Below are 17,064 nucleotides of genomic sequence, written 5' to 3'. Positions count from 1 at the left end.
TGCATTTACACACTACTTAAGGATCTTGAAGTGTTCTTTCATATAATATGCTCATTTTTATTACAGGCATATTGTATTTAAATGGCTTGCCTGGGGTCTCACAGCAAGCCAGCAGGAGAATGACTCTTAGCGCTCCCAGTGCTTTGCATTAAATCCTGGACATTAAGAGCTCCCTTCATAAAAGGAGCCTTGTAGCGGTAGATCACATCCTGGTTCTGGTGGATCAAACCTTTTATGATAGTGCAAACAAATCAAGGAATTACTTAAAATCATGTAACATTTCCCAATGTCTGCAAATCATGGCTTCCTTTGAACTTAGAAAATTGACATGAGTCTGCCTAATGATAAGATAGCCTTTGGCATATCACAAACTATGAAATTTTGATGTGCTAAGTATGTACCTCAGATCTATATTTTCTGTATGAATACAGCAGTAATCACTTCATTTGTTACAGGGAAAATTCAGAGCTTTCACTAAAACTCCTGTGCTGTTGGAGCCATACTTGGAAACAAAGAGACCAAAACCCAACCCAAAAAGTGAGGCTATAATAAACAAAAATCCTTAACTTTTCCAGTAGTAGAATTGTCTGGAGACTGCTTTGACACAGGCACATTCTTTGGCATTGCTGTCTCCTTTGAACAGCACTTGCCTCATTAAAAAATAACTCTTGAAAGGAGGATATGGGGCATCCCTTCATTTATGGGCTCCTTTCAGTCAAAAAAGATGCAGTACTACAGAATGACCTATTTTTTCTGCTTATGTCAATGTTATCATTCTCTCTAGTGAGCTGAAATGTTGGCATTTCCCCCTACATTTTGCTTTCTCATCTATTCTTCCTATGGAAAAGGTTGCAAATTGTACCCAATGACTTCAGGATATGGTTTTGCTGGTGGCATCTGGCTCTTTGTACGAGACAAGAACTATTTTGTGGCATGGCACTTGCTATAACATTACAGGAACTACCTGGTAGAAAACAGCTACAGCAATGCTAATGCCATTCATCAAAGAGCTCCTCCAACGTGGTGATTGCTACCCAGGAGTTCTCACCTGTGGCAAATGGTGACATTTACTCCTGCTGGGAATGTGGCTGGGCAGCCGAATGTTAAAAAGGGCCTGCAGGGCTGCCTGTGCTGCTTGACCCTTGGCCAGCTTCTTGCTACGTCCTGAGCCTTCAAATGTTCTCCCGTCCACTCGTACCGCCATCACAAAACTCTTGATGTGCTGTTTCTCCACTGTCTCCGACAGGCAGACGTACCGCAGGCCTGACCGCAGCTCATTTAGCAGCACCACCGGGTTCTTCTCACTCTCTGCTTTGGATGCCATCTTGTGCTTGTTTTGCTTACTGTGGCCCATTAAGTCCAGCGTATGGCAGAGTAAGCGCCCGTGTCGATAAGCAGTGGAAAGCAATTCATTATTAACGGGGTTATAGACTGAAAAGTCCTCACTGTGTGTAGATGGTTCAAACTCCTTGAACAGAGTATCTGGAAAATCTGCCTGATCAGAAGTAAAGTCTGTGGATGGGTTGATGCAGTTCCCCATAGCAAAGTGAGCTTGACAGGCGTTGGGAAACTGAACGAATGACTTCAGAGCTAGCTCCGCAGCACGCATTTTAGCTTTCTTTTTTGTGGGCCCTGTGCCTTCAAATGTAAGTCCATTTACTTCCACAGCAACAGCAAAGACTGGAGCATGCACTGGACCTGTCTGGGAAACCATTTTATATTGTAAACCTGGTTTTAGTTCATGTAGCTGAACCAGAGCATTCTTTGGCGTCACTGACCATGAGACTTTCTTCCAGATGAGCTGGAGTTTGCAGAAATGGCCATTATTGCCTTCCTCTAAGGGTCTTTTTCTCTTACTGCTAGGTGTTCCCCCTCTTGCCCTCTCATTAGATGATATCGGATGATCCTCCAGGTTGCCAATGTTTCGATTTTCCTTTACTTCTGCACTGCTGGTACCTGTCAGTAAAGAAAGAAATAACCTCTCATTACAGTTCTCATCGTAGTAGCTGATATTATGCCTAGGGCTGGCAGAATAGCTCCCCTCCCAAAAAAGTTAATGACATATTCTTGTTCAGCCCTTTTTGTTTTGTTGTTTTTTTTTTTCCTCAAATATCTGTATAACGGTTGATTTATTATTCATAGCACAGATTTTATGTGTGTCCTGAATGTTTACTTGTCCCTTAAGTTCTACTTGTATTAGTCACTATCCTCCTGCTTTAAAAAAAAAAAGATTACATGATTCAAAGATGAAGCATAACTGATGCCATGTGACTTAAATGAACTACTGCATTCACACTGGATAATTAGTAGTAAAAAGTGAATACTTTGCAAAGTTCCCCTAGGCTGAGATTTGTTCTATAATCCATGTGGGTGAATGGTTATGAACACATCATTAGGAGTCAGAAATGATTCACATATGATTCACAAACAGAAAAGTGGGCAAATGCATTGAGTAATCTATTCGCAATGAGCACACTGACTGGCTCTACTCACAGCATAGACTCTTATATTGTAAACATCACTAATAGAGTCTAAGAAATAATCTGACAGACCTCCTTAGCATTTGAAACAATAATATGGTCTTTACTTAGATTCTAGTTTATTAAGTGAGTGTCTTTCAAATTCAATTGCAGATACACTCAGCTCCTGCATCAGCAACAACAAATATTGCAGAAATTCTAGATAAATCCAAATGAGACTAGGGAAAGGCAGAACATCATGGTGAGACTGATTGCTGATGTATAGAATGACCTATGTCAAAGAAAAGAAATGGGAGAGAGTGAATGCCAGGAGGGCCAGGAAGGGAATGAAATAACAGTAGGGAGCCATTGAGAAAGCACTCCATTGTTGTTGAGCCAATGGATCACACACTGCTGTGAACTACGCTTGTGCAACACCCATGCTGTAAGGCAATGCTCTTTGCTACAGCAGATGAGTGACTGAGAACAGAGATTCATCTCACTGATGTCCTGAACGAGACAGAAAACATTCTGTTGCCTAAAGAAGCATCCGGTGACATATCTGTCATTTCTGATGAGTTTGTTTAAACGTACTACAACCTCTAGTCCTCTTGTGTGTACCTTGGGGCAGAGACTAGTTGAGGAAGTACACATGAGTGCAACCAACCTGTGAAGCAATCCATCCCCGGAATGATGCACCTGATTCCTTTCTGAGCAGAGCACTGTCTGGCTGCCTGCTGTATTCCAACCAGCACTGATCCTATCCTGTGACAGCCTATCCTGTGGTTCGTTATTGTCAGACACAAGCCTGCCACCAGTGCAGACTCCCTGAGTCCCAAGCACAGAGAAGGTCCCTGTGGTCCTTAGAGAACAGAGAACAGCACTCTGACTTTTTGTGGGGCCATAGCTATATTTGATTTCCTCTATAATCTGATGTACAAACTGTCTGCAAGGCTGTAAGGGGTAAGCTTCTTGCTACGCCTCAAGGAGCTTCTGCTGGAGTGGTGTGTCTTTGCTGAAACCACGCATAGGCTGGGCTGGCAGATGCACAGGGGCCTTCAGAGAATTATGTGGAACCAACCATCATAATTAAAAACCTCCTTTATATCCTGATGAGTTGCACTTGTATAAAATACCAAAAGACTTTTTTCCATCAAAGCAGTAAATCTGCACTTGTGCAAGATGTTCCACAGAAAGCAACTCACTGATTAGATATGAGTAAAAATCATGGCTCAATTGCATGTGTGGGGGCCCTGAGGACTGAGGTTTTTAGGCTCCTTTTCCTGAAAATGCTTCAGAACACACTGAGCTTCCAGCCTGTGTCTCTGTCTCACCAAAGTTACTTGCAGACCTCTGTGCTGTGGTGTTTTGCTGAGGCAGAACACAAACTGACAAATGAAGGTCCTAGTGCCTGTGCTAGTTAATGTGCCTTAGTGCCCTAGTTAAGGTCTTAGTGCCTGCTGACTAGTTAAATTTTAGTTTCTGAGCTAAGGGGAGAGAATGAAGACAGGAGAGGAAGGAAAGAAAAAGAAATACATAAAAGAAAAAAAAACTTTCATTATAGGGCATTCAGCTGTATAAAGTATGACATCTTTAAACCAGCCTCGCTGGAAATAAGACATTTAAAAGGTCAGGTTAACTAAGACACAAGGATAATATGGTCCATTCTTATTGAGTTCACACCTCTGTTTATGGAAACTTTGATCAGAGGGGGAAAGAGGTGCCAACTTTAGCTTTCCTCTATTTAGCGTGGCAGTGGCTTTGGCGAGCAATTTTCCAATGTGACCCTTTTTCATGTTTCCATCCCAGCCAGAATCCATGTTTCCATCCCCATCCCAGTTGTGTGCATTTTTTTTAAATAAAGGTGAAATAATTTGACTCAGACACACTTTTTAGCAGGAAGCAGGTTTGGTTCTGTATTTCACACCTCCTTGCTCATCTTACCTAATAGGTTTTTACAGAGCCAATTATGGTACATAATGATATTGTAGTCAGGAAGCATGAAAAGAAAGATAGCTCTTGCTTCTCACAATATTTAGGTTCGAAAAGAATTTGTATTGATTATGCACCACTGAATAGGAAAACTCGAGAGGTTATTTGTATTTATAATTCATATTGTCTTATTCCAGGTGTTTTTAGTTTCATACTCGGAGAACTGCAGATTTGTGAACATGAATGTGTGACCTTACCAGCTTACCTTAATCACTCCACTAAAACAGTGGCTAACTAAAAACATGGCAACATAAAGTAAACATTACTCGTTTGTTTTAAATTCTGTCTGTGAAATTGCCTAGTCCAGGTTTTGGCCAACAGGGAGTTTACACTGTTGTAGTGAAAAAAAATGCAGAGATGGAGTGCAAAACTGCCAGAGATGAGGCACAAGGGATATGCTGATATTAATGGTATGTTTTGGCCTAGTCACAATTACAGAAATACATGTAAGTATCCTTACAGTCAACCAGATTTCTGGAGGACCTGATCCTGAAACACCAGGAAATAGCTCAGTTCTTCACAGACCCCAGTGAGAGCTGCAGTACGCCAGAAGTCATGATGGCATGTAAATCAGAGGCAGCCTAAATTCAGTGAGTGCCGCAGAAAGCCTGGGAGCCTGATGGACTTGTGTGATAGATACCTGGCAGCCGCTGGACGAAGTGAAATTACTTTATACTTTCAGGTATCTTTGAAATAGGAGGTCTTTGAAATGTGTCTTTTATGAGCCCTCAGTGTAGCAGACATAAGATTACTTCTCTAATGGTGGCACATGTACTTCTATTGTGAAAATCAGACAAAGCAGGCAAATGACACCAAACCACATAAGATAAATACTGTAAGCAGCTGTAATAGAACAATCACAAGCAATTTTAGAAATGAAGAGCACTAAAAGGAAAGGGGTAAGTCGGAGGATGTACACAGGGAAAATGCAAAACTGTGGATCATTTTTAGTCCTGTTATCTCTCTTAATGTCTTTGCTCTTGAGTTCCCAAAACACATTGTCTACATTTTGGAAAAAAAAAAAAAAGGTTCTCCTATGATGAAAGGTGGGAAAATAATAAAATTGTAAGGGGAGGGAGTTAAAAAAAAAAAAAGAAAGAAAAAGATTGTAATTTTTTGGCAATAGTTTCTAATTTATTGTGTAAGATTTCTAAAAAAGCCCCACAACTCTGCACAGCAATAGCTCCTCAGGAAACTTTATTCACTGATTTTTGCAGTTTCACAAGCAAGAGGAGACACTGCAATCTCTTATTTGTTTCAATAATTGAATGGGAGAGAGGAAAGCAGTTAGTGAAATATATTTATTTATGCACTATTCCTCAGTCTTTTGTCTGCTCTTTCATGTTTTTATCCTTTTGGTTATTATGCACAGTAGAGTTAGCCTAGGAAGTCTGCATTATCAAGAGCTTTTCAGAACTATAATGCATCACTAATAATGACATTGCCTATGTCTCTGGGTCATGAGGGCTCTGCAAAACTAGCCATCTGATACTCCACGCTACATTTGAAGAGATAATATTGTTCCTGTTGAAGGTTATTCTGCTGCCAAGCCAATTTCCAGGGAGGATGGGAAAGGAGTGGTGGTAGGTGGCATCACAATTTTGGCTGGCATCTTTACTATTGAATTACAAGTGGCAGTACATTACTGGAAAGCTATGATACTGAAAGAAAGAATTTGCAATCTCTGTAGCATAGCAAACTTCTGGTTCAACTGATAGCTCTGACACAGGAAGCTGCTGTCTGTTTTTAGTAAACACAAGATTGCTACAACACACTCTCAGCATAAAGGTTGGACTTAATTTTTATTTTTCTGTGTTTTAAAATCTAGCCCGTTTGACCTGCTTATGTGGAGTACATTTTTGCTGTCCATCTACATCACCTTGACTGCAGCGGTTAGGACTGACCTCCATAATTCCTGGGAAACTTGAAAGTGAAAAATTTTAAATTAGAAGTGATAGGTATGAACCCAGGAGCCAGAGCCATAGTACTGTTGACCAAGGTCAGCTGTTACATCAAATACAATGTTGGGCAGTCTCCTCTTGCAATCAGGATGGTATTTTCATGCACTTATTGAATCCACAATGAAGCACTGGAAACTTCTGCTGGGATTTTTAGTTTTGTATTCTTGACTTTAGAATAATAAACTTGTAGCTAGCAAAAAATCAATCCTTTCTTTCTTACATGAAAGCACACAGATATGTATTATAAACCTTCATGAAAGAAGTCTACTTAAGGTAAACCTGCCATGATCTCTCTGCTGCTGCTGAACCCCCCCCACCAGCTCAAAGGGTTCAGGCTGTTTAAAACAGTATTGTTAGACTTTATTGGTTTGTAACACCACACTGTGCAAGGAAGCACTACCAGTGCAAGAAAAGTACAGGACTTTTTATTTACAGACTGAAGACTGAAAATCTGTGAAAGGTGATTGCCATTGCCTCTAGCTGTTCTGCAATGAAGATACTCTGCTTTGCCCATTTTATTATTTGAAATAACCGTAAAATCCATGCACATCTAGTACAGCACTTACCAACTAGGGGAATTATTCAAATGACCTAATGATCTGATTTAGGTAATACTCAGACTCCGATGCTCTCTGTTCAAGTTAGGAAATAAGTGCGTGCAGCAAGAACCATGGGCAGCCCATGGCAGAAACAGATCTAAGTCCATGACTCCCTGAATCAGGACAAGACTATAGCTTAGCTTTAGGCACGGGAACAATCAAAATGATGCAATAGGCACAGTTCTCAAACCAAAACAGGGGGTCTGATTCTGTGGGGGATTGCTTGCAGCTCTGACTGCTGGAAGGGGATAGCCATTGTCTTCTTAGAGGCAGAGTCCCTGCTGTATTACACTGCAATCAAAAGCTCTGGGGCCTCATGCTGCCTGAGGAGGAATTTGACCGATATGCTTACAACTGTACATGCTTCAATACACTGAATCTGGGGCTGGGAGTCATCCTACAAGACTGTTGCAGTGGCTGAAATATGTTAGGGACCATCACTATCAGCTCCCTGTGCTGATGCTGGGGAGAGATATACACCTGCAGAAGAGTGCTGCACCAAGTCTGTACATATGGCAACATTGCATAATGAGATCTCCATGCATCATACACTCCTGCCAGAGGTACCCCCCAGATTTGCAAGTATCTTTGTCTAGTAATAGTCTGCCTTGGTATAGTGTGGATGGAACGATTAATGATCAGGGACATGTAGAGGTCTGTAACATCAAGAAATGTAGGCAAGCAGGCAGTGAACAAGGAATGATTATTCAGTTTCATGCAATCCAAGCACCAGAGACAGCAGGCTTGAAGCAATAAAAGGGTGCACTTTTTGACATCACACTAAATCACTCCCTGCTCCTGGCTGTTGTTGCGATCAGAAGCATCAGTGGGCTCCAGAGATGACTAGACAGGTCTGTTGATGTCTAAGAAATACGAAGATTCAGGTGCAAACTAGCTGAGTAAAATTTTTGCTGGGTGGTAGGCAGATACACCATGGGGAGGACCCCCATTTAAATGTCCTTTTTCTCAACGTGTCACTAACAGCAAATGTTGAGAACTGTAAAGAGTTAAACTTCCTGTTTCTAATCTTCTGTGACATTCCTCACATTCTCAGCTACAGCTGACTTCTGGTAATGAATACAGTGGTTCTTTTCTTGCATGTTGAAAATAAGGTCTTCATCAGACACTGGCAATCACCCAAAATTCCATTCCAAAGGTGCATAGTGCCTGTGATATACTTTTCTACCATTAGTTCATGGATCATAAACCACAATAATAGGGTCTATATGCTAATAATCACCAGCTGAAAATGCATATGTAGTTAACCTGGCATGGGTCCCTTTATGAAGAATGGCTAAAAGAATGTAAAACAGGATTTGCGCCAATTTCAGCTAGTGGGACTCTGCCTCTCAATACAACACAGTCTGGGTAGGGGCACTCTCACAGGATGCTCAGTGAGCAGAAAACTACAGGGATAAGTAAACCACTTCTCTGCCTGGCCAGCATTCTCTTAGGCTTTTGTTAAACTGTTAACACAGAAGAAGGTTCCTCTGTTTGTTCAAGAGCAAATCATTGGAGCTCTTTAAAATGCCAAACACAGGTACATTCTGTAGACATTAGTGGGATTTATACCATTATACTACAAGTGAACACTGAAATATGGCTGCTTTTAAATGATTTTTTTTTCCTTTTTTTAAAGATTCTTATAGTAACACCTAAAATATGTTGTATGTGCCAAGAAACGAATTGCTGCTTTATCACTGGAGTGTATGTTTGACCCAAGAGAGGGCTAGGCAGGATGACCTCAAGAACAGTGAAATTTGCTATTTCTCTTTCAGAAAACATAGCGTAACCCTGCCCATGTGAGCTATTTTAAAGCTTGCGCAGGCACGAAGCAGTCTTGGCATTACAGTAGCAATAAGAAACTGGTGTTACAGTGTTTGGCTTGTACAAACTTCCTACATTACCTAAAAATAACTAAGTAACACTTTTGGGAAACATTACGCAGGAGGTGCCTGCATAAGCTCGTGCATAATACGTTTTCTGTGTGTACTTGTCATATCTCCCTGAAAATGTAGCCTCCCTGAGACCAGTTTTGATGGGTTTTCAGGATTTTTTTTTGCCTTTGCTTAGAACTGCAAAAGCCCTGTGCAGCAGAAAAGTGTGATGTCCATGTGATGCTCGGAGGCAGGAGATAGAGGGCTGTGTTCCTACACTCCTTCAACAGCTATTTTCCTTGGTGCCCCATCATGATTAAACCAAGAAAGATTAACAATGTCAGGGGAAAAAAATAAACAACCAAACATTCCTCTCACCAACCGGCTGTAATAGGGGCAACATGTCAGTGTGTGTGTGGCTGGAAAGGAAGCCCATCTGGTAGGTGATACTGAAACCCGGAGTTGCTCATCTGGTTCAGAAAGCTTCCCTCCCCTTTTTTACCATTTCAGGATGCATTACAAGAAGCAGGGATGGGTAGCACCCAATAATTGCTTCTGGGTGATAAACGAGGTAGTTTACTGGGGGTTATTCAGTCCTAACTGCACACTCCCAGACTTCTTGGTGTTTTGAAGACTTTAGTGCTCCTTCAACCCAGCAGCACTTTCCTCCAGCTATGCAGTCACAGATTCAGGGAGTGTTGGTGACTTTGTCCAGGTGTAAGGGACCAAGAGAATCCATTGACTAGTTCTGGGGTTACATATAGTTTATTTAAGCCTAGTTAACCACCTCATCTCAGTTGGATTTGATTTCTGGTGTTTTTTTTTTTAATTAATTTTTTAGGGTTTGGCTGTTGTTTTTTTTTTGTTTTTTTTTTTTTCCTTTTCCTTTTTTTTTTTTTTTTAATCTGTCTATAGAGAAAAGAGACTTCTTACTTAAATTGTCTTCATCCTCCATGGTGGTTGTGCCAGGACTCAGGTACTTGAAGGGTGCTATAAAGGTTGACAGTATGCTTACTTTTTCTAGAAGAAAAGAGAAGAAAAGATACATATGAAATCAATATTTTGTCAGTGCATTCTGATCTACTCCACACTTTTTCTCAGATCAAAATGTCTTGGCAAGTGTGGGTTTTTTCTTGTTTAGCTTGACTCTATAGTTCCACTAAAGTTCACTGAACTGCAGTGCACTCATGAGTTGACACTTGTAAATACCACACACACACATTCCTCCTGGTTTCTGTCCCTGTATAATGTTCCTTTTTGTGCTTCCCAGTGACGGTCCCCAAGCACTGCAGAGCTGGGAAAGCAGGATGCAGGCTGGTCCATCTGGGAACAGGGGAGGCAGTCAGCCCTGGAAGGAAGGACATGAGAACTACTCTAACGGATGAGACCACCAGCTCATCTCCTCTTGTTTCCTCTCTCTGACAGAGGATAAGCCAGAAGTCTCAGGGAAAGCTGAGATGGCATAAGAGTCTACAATGGCTTATAATTCTATAAATTGTTGATTTGATTTTTGTAAAACCTTTATGGTGTGCACAGGAAGCCATTATCCAAACAATAAGAATACTATTTTCAATCCTTCTTATTCGCATTCATATTAACTGCAGCTCCTTCTACCTGCGGTTTCTGTTTATCCCGCAGATAGTTGATGGCACAGATGTTTCCTTCCAGTGCCACAACCAACATCTGCATTATGTGCCAGGACAGATTCAACAAAATGAGAACTGATACTTATTTATACTAGCTTAAAATTTGACTCAGGAGTTATCTACAGGGAAAAGTTCCTGTTAACACAAACATTAGAAACAGATATATTGAAGATATATTCTATTTGGTTTGATAGCTCGTTTATTTAGTTTGTTGATAAGTTTGTTTAGACTGAATTCCTCTGACAAACTATGAGTACTTTGCTGGTTACCAGCTTTAGCAGAGTGTCTAGTTTAGGTAGCAGAAGAAACAAAACCACACCTTTTACAAAGGTAATTCATAACTTTGAAGGACTTAGTTGCTTTCCTAAAGTACTTCTCTGCTTAGAAAGCCTCAGTTAGGTGAAAATGAATCTCTCACATTGTGAGGCTTTCATTCTGTGACAGAACCACCAAAACCAAATCAAGAATGTCTCATTTCAAGTGACACAGGTAAAAGGATTCCCATGGGGACTTCCTTTATGGGTGAGAAAATATTTCTCTGAATTTCCGTAGACTGCCTGGCTGCTGGTCTACCAATGGCATTCCAACTGAAGAGCCTTCAAACTTTTTCAGCAGCACATAGCCTTTTGGCCTGGTTCTTCCACATTTAATAATCCTTGCTCTTGTTAAAGATTGGCATCAAAATACATCAAAAATGTCTGCATATGTTTGCCCTTAACTATGTAGCATTACAACTGAACTCTGTTATGAGAAATTACAGTAAAAGCTGACTTTTCTTTGTTAGGTAAATACAATAAGCAGAATAAAAGATTGCCTGAAGAAAATTTTTCACCATCCAGAAACATTTACGCACAGACTGACATATAATTAGAGCACAAATTAGCCTCCTTAAATTGTAATTTTATTAAGGGATTCTGGTGATGTCTCAAACCAAAAGAATTAAGCTATTTATGAATGATTTAACCAAAAGACAGTTTTTTGCTAAGGTGTTGCTCACTGAGAAATTTGGTATCTCCGTATGATACATCTCAGTGTGTGTGGGACTGTTGGGTTGTGATCAGGATAAAGGTTGTTACTCACTCCCAACATTCTCAACTGGTTTCTTTTACTGAAGTGAAAAAAGTGTAGGTATTTGGGATTTAATCCAAAGGCTACATTTGGTAGAGGAAATGCTTCAGATGATAGAAATAGGATCAGGGCAGTCCTTGGCTTCAGCACCAGCACTGACTGTTGAACCTGGATACTGAGATGCAATGAGCTGGAGTGTACTCTGTCTTGTGCCTGACTGCACAACTCTCAGACCTTCAGGACTAACTCTCAAGACACTGGATGATGTGCACAAACTTAAAAGCTTCTTTGCTGAGAAAATATTCTCACTTCTCATAAAGAGTTAATCCATCAACCAAGTAATGAGGATATGTGCTTTCTTGCTGAGGTTGCTGATGCTTACTCCTGAAACCAATCAAAAAGTAAAACCATGTAGCTTTATGCTGTATACCAAAAGAATATTTTGTGATTTATCTTTCTCCCAAACCAGCAATGCGCAATCTAATTATTTTTCTTTTTGTCTTAAGGGACCCATTGGCCATCTTAATGTTTTGTTGTTACTAGTTCTCAAAGACCTTGCTAGTGCCTTTACTTTGTGTGACAGAGAAAGGGGATGGCCTATGAAATTTACTGCACTCTTAGAGCAGCAATGGCTGGGTTTGTGTCCACCAAACTCAGGCAGGCCCTAATAACAGGATATCTTTCAATCATTGTAAACCATAAAGATTGTAATTTAATATTTCTATCCATTGGTTGAGCACTGGAAGATTTAGCGTGTGTCTGGAAGGAGGAGAAGGGCAGGGTTTTTGAGTGAGCAACGTACAAAGAAAAGAACACATTGCATATATGAATTATCAAGTGTGTGGAGGAGGGGAAGATAGATGACAGGTTAATTAAATGTAGGTTTTTACAGCTAAACAGGTATAAAACTATTGGTATGATTGTGTATTTCCATCTTTTGCACATTATTACCTATTATTGTATATATACCATAGGACACTACTTCAGCTTAACTGTCAATGGCGAAATTCAGTGCTATTTTTGCTTACCATTTCAGAACAAGACTAGGAGAGATGTGTATTCATACTCTATGGTCCCTGTGTATTTTAATTTCCATCACAATTAGACATATTTCGAGCAGTTTGATGAAATCTTCTGAATAAGAATAAAGGACATGGTTGGATACAAAAAAGCCATACACAGAAATACCTTTAAAGCCTGTTTTTTTTATCTCACTCTCTTCTACTTCTATGATTTTTTTTTTTCTCACAAAAAGGGCAATGACAGGTAGCCCAAAATTAGAGTGGCTATTTTTACTTTATAATTGTAAATGTCCTCTATATTTGTCTGAGGAAATTATTTTCAAGGTTAGGAGAGAGGGTCTAAGAGAACAAAACAAGACATTTCAAAAACTCTTTTCTCCAGAAAGGCAGAATACATAACCCTACATTTGAGAATCAATACAAGGAACTATTATTGCTTGCATTACAATTGTACTAAAAGCCTCCAATAACACGAAGGAGAGATTTCATGAGGGCCTACATGGACAAAAAGGAAGCCCTGTTTACAATGGAAATCGAAAGACAAAGAACAGGAATAGCAGAATTTATTTCTAGCCACCAAACACCAAAGCAAGAAGATAGATAGTGTCATATTTTCTAGTGCATTCACTATAAAAATATCCCTTCAAGTGAAGCCAAATGGAACTCTGCTCCAGTACTCCAAGCACAAAAATCCTGATGAGAAGTCCATTGCAGGAAGAAACCTCAGTCTCCTCTGTTTTGGGATGGAAAAAGATTTCAGTTCACATTTCTTAAGTATATTTTCCGATAACAGCCAGTAGTTAAAAAAGAAACACGAACACTGTTTGACAGTAGCTATGTAAATCATTTAAACAAACAAAAAAACCCAACTGGTTTTGCATGAAAACCAGAAAATTATTTACTCCAAATGATTTAGCAAAGCCTGGCCAAGTTTCCACTAAAATCTCCTCTTTTTGTGAAGCTGCTTTTGCCCTGTGGATGCAGTAAGAAGACTAGTCACAAGTCCCATAAATACAGTTTTATTGTGAAGACAAGAATACACATATACAGCCATAAACAGCATTTGTGCCCTTCATACCTATCAGTATTTAAAGGGCACCAGACAATACGGCTTGATCATCAACTCGTCTGATATTTTTTCATTCTCAATCACCTGAATAAAAGCAATGGGAATGGCAGGAACTAAACACTTTCAAAAATCAGGCCTTATACATGTCGGACAAATTGTTTAGCTTTAAGAAGACCAGACTGAGTGGGGTCATAACAACAGTCTTCAAATACATAAAAGCTGCTGCATAGAAGAAAGGAGCAAACTGTATTCCATGTGCATTAACAGAACCAGAAGTAATGGACTTAAATTGCACCAAGGGAAATTCACTTTAGATGTTAAAAAAACTTCCTAACAGTAAGGATAGTGCAGCACTGGAATAGATTGTCAATTGGCAAGATTGAGGAGCTGTTGGTGCTGAAGGGCTGTAGGAAGACAATTTGCACCAACAGGGTGTTGCACCTCTCCTTGGACCCATGATTTACAGTCCCTCCCCATCCTTGTGGGGCCCAGCAGAAAAACTTATCCTGACCATGATATCACAGAGCAGGTTGTAGCTCAAACTTGGAAAAGCAAGTAGTATTTGCTATTATTAGCTAATCTCTGAGCAGAAGCTTGTGGCATGCCCATTTGCTTGGCAGCTAATGAGCACTATTAATAATATTTTTTTTTAAATGCAACTTCTGAACACAAGAAGGATTAGAGAGATGGCTACCAGTGGTTTGCCAGATCAGCAGTAGCAATGTTTTACTGAATTAGTTTCATTTTCATATTCAAATTGATTACCATAAGCTACTTTATTTGTCAGAGGTTTCCTTAATAATACTCTTTCAAAAACACTATGCGGACATTACAAACTAGTCGTAATTTTTTTTTGTTTGTATTGAGTAGGAAATTACTCTGGAAGGGTCAAGTCTGATACAATAATGTAAATCCAGCTGCAAAACATCTTGGAAAAACTCCTCATTTTTACTTCTCTAAAGTATTTGCAGCCACTGACATAGTTACTTTTACATAATTGTGTTAACCTTGATTTATTTTGAAAGTGGGGTACAGGGAAAGAAGAGAGCCTGGAATCAGGAAATGATTCTCTGTCTTTCTTCTCCTGTCTTAGTCAGTTCAGGCTTGGACTGACAGTGATGACAGGGCAGAGGGAGTCTTTATAGGAAAAGAAAAAAGACAAATTTGTGAGGAAAATAGCAATGTCTTATAGCACAGCATTTATCAAAAAGGGCTCACAGCTTTCTAAATTACGGCTTGTACAGTCACCATGCTGCATCATTTAGTTTAAGCAGCTAGTTTCTAGATAGGGATTTACCTTCTTGGTGTCAGAATCAGCCTTTACAGCTGAATTCGAGAACCAGCTGTTGAGTCATGAGTTACCAATAGTGCATGGTTGCAGCAGCAGCATTGCTCAAGTGCTTTTTGCTTCACGGGCAAGTGGGAACTCCCTATATGATGCTCTTTCATACCCACACCGACAAAGTTGTGCTGGGGTGCCTGTGAAGGAACACCATGGTAGCCGTGGGGCTGGGAGGACCATGTTTAAGTTGGAAATGTGGCTGCCCTAAACCCTTCCAGAGGGCTCAAGTTTCAGTGCAGGCAAAGCAGCATCCTGGTGCAGGAGTTCCAGCTTGGTGACTTGCACAGGATAAAAACTGGTGAATGTTTGTATACTCAGCGTAAGAGGCGAAGGCTTTCAGCTGCAAGAGGCAGGTTGTGCCTTGAGTTAGAAGTCAGAGGTGTGGACACAGAGCCGTAAAGTCTTCCTCTGAAACAGGGCAACAAACTGTTCAGTATGATACAGCACCCAGGCACAACAGTACCTGCCCCTGTGCCTCACCTGGAAGTTGACCATGGCTTGCCAAGCGCAGGGGTCCTCTGTGAATAGATCTGCTTGCTGCCTTTAGTGTTCATTTACCTAGTTGTTGGGGCAGAGAATCTGCTCTGTTCTTGTTCAGTGCTTAGCAAAATGGGACCCTTGTCCAAGATGAGACCTCTGAAATGCCATTGCATTAAACAGCAAAACCAGTTTATGGTATTATGATACTGCAGAGAACATTGAATGTGAAACATCAGCTAGCTCAGGGGTCTAGCAATGGGACTAATCCTATTACCTCTGTGCGTCCTTTTCTGGCTGTTTATTGACCCAGAACTGCTAACCTTAGAAAGCTCTTGGGGAAGCTGTGTGAAATGTTTTGCCAGTGATGATTCAACCCCTAACAGGCACTGGCAGGTTCATCCCCTGTGCTCTGGCCACTCTGGAGCCCTGCACGGCAGCAGGGCCTCCACACACAGCCATGCTCATTTGCTCTGAGGTCAAAGTAACTTCTAGTTTATCACTTAGGAAGCAGAAAGGACCAGCAATAAAGTTATGCATGTGATTTGTACGAATCCATCCAGTAAGTTTTGAGATACAGGATATATCTGTCCTCTGGGATATGTTTAATTGATCACATCATGTGCCTTAGCCAGTGCATACAGCATCTGGGACAGTATTTCTTTCCACAGTGCCATGTTCTGCAGCTGTCTTCACCTGTTGCAGAATTGGAGATGGTGGGTTTTAGCTGCCATTTCACTGTATGAATGTAAATAGGTGTTTGAGTAGACAAATCCCAGGGGCTGTACTTCAGTGCTCTGTTAACTGCCCATTCCAAGCTCCTTTACCATGAAAGAGCATTTACAGAATGAAACATGTTGTGTTGTGAAATATTAGTTTCTTATTACTTCTAGTAAAGAGCAAAGTAAGTAAAACCACAAAGTGGTTGGTGGATTTTTTACAAGAAAGGCAATATGTATGTGTGCTGTTCTCTATTAGATTCCACAGAAATCAATCTGAAATCTAGTTCAGCCTAGTAAAATTAGATCTAAAAACTATTTAACTTTGCTGCAAAAGTGTTTTTTCTTTCCTGATGCCTTGCTTGAGGACACACAGAGATAAAAATCTCAAGTTATTATCAGTTTATGTGCACCTCCATCTGCCTGTGGAGTGTACTATAGTATGTACTTTCTAAGTGATCTGGCTGTGGCTTGGAGATGGCAGTTTAAAAATCATGTCTTCAGAAAGCTTCTTATGCTATTTGAACATTCAATTTGGAAATATTTTTATTTTGCATTCTATAAACTCTGGCAGACTTTTTTTTTTCCCCTCTTCCCCTCCCCCCCTTTTTTGGGGATGCCATTACTTTAGAAAACAGAAGTACAAGAGAGAATAATCTCACAAAACGCATCAGTGCTCAGCTCTGTCTTGCAATGGTGACCATAAAAAATGGCCATTGGATTTATTAAGCATAAAATAAATCTGCTTGATTAACACTACTTATGACTATTTGACTGTATGTGAGCTGTATATCAATCAGTATGTTCAAAGAAAGAGCACCTGTCTACACATT

At 40.3% G+C, this 17,064-nt stretch overlaps 1 protein-coding gene across 1 annotated transcript in view; it reads right to left on the bottom strand.

Annotated features, from left to right (window-relative positions):
* The window catches only part of ADARB2 (adenosine deaminase RNA specific B2 (inactive)), a 307,618-nt gene that overhangs the window by 100,958 nt on the left and 189,596 nt on the right, over nucleotides 1–17,064 (bottom strand). The window contains exons 2-3 of the mRNA XM_057416445.1: nucleotides 9,822–9,908; nucleotides 1,049–1,956 (exon numbers count right to left, since the gene is read on the bottom strand). Of these exons, the coding sequence (XP_057272428.1) occupies nucleotides 1,049–1,956; nucleotides 9,822–9,908 (995 nt within the window). The remainder of the gene's footprint in view (nucleotides 1–1,048; nucleotides 1,957–9,821; nucleotides 9,909–17,064) is intronic.

Source organism: Pezoporus wallicus, unplaced genomic scaffold (genome assembly GCF_028554395.1).
Source record: "Pezoporus wallicus isolate ANWC-B61680 ecotype Strahan unplaced genomic scaffold, APGP_CSIRO_Pwel_v1 contig_3847, whole genome shotgun sequence".
NCBI classification, from domain to species: domain Eukaryota; kingdom Metazoa; phylum Chordata; class Aves; order Psittaciformes; family Psittacidae; genus Pezoporus; species Pezoporus wallicus.
The sequence above is the reverse complement of the archived record's forward strand: the minus strand, read 5'-3'. Positions and strand labels throughout refer to the sequence as shown.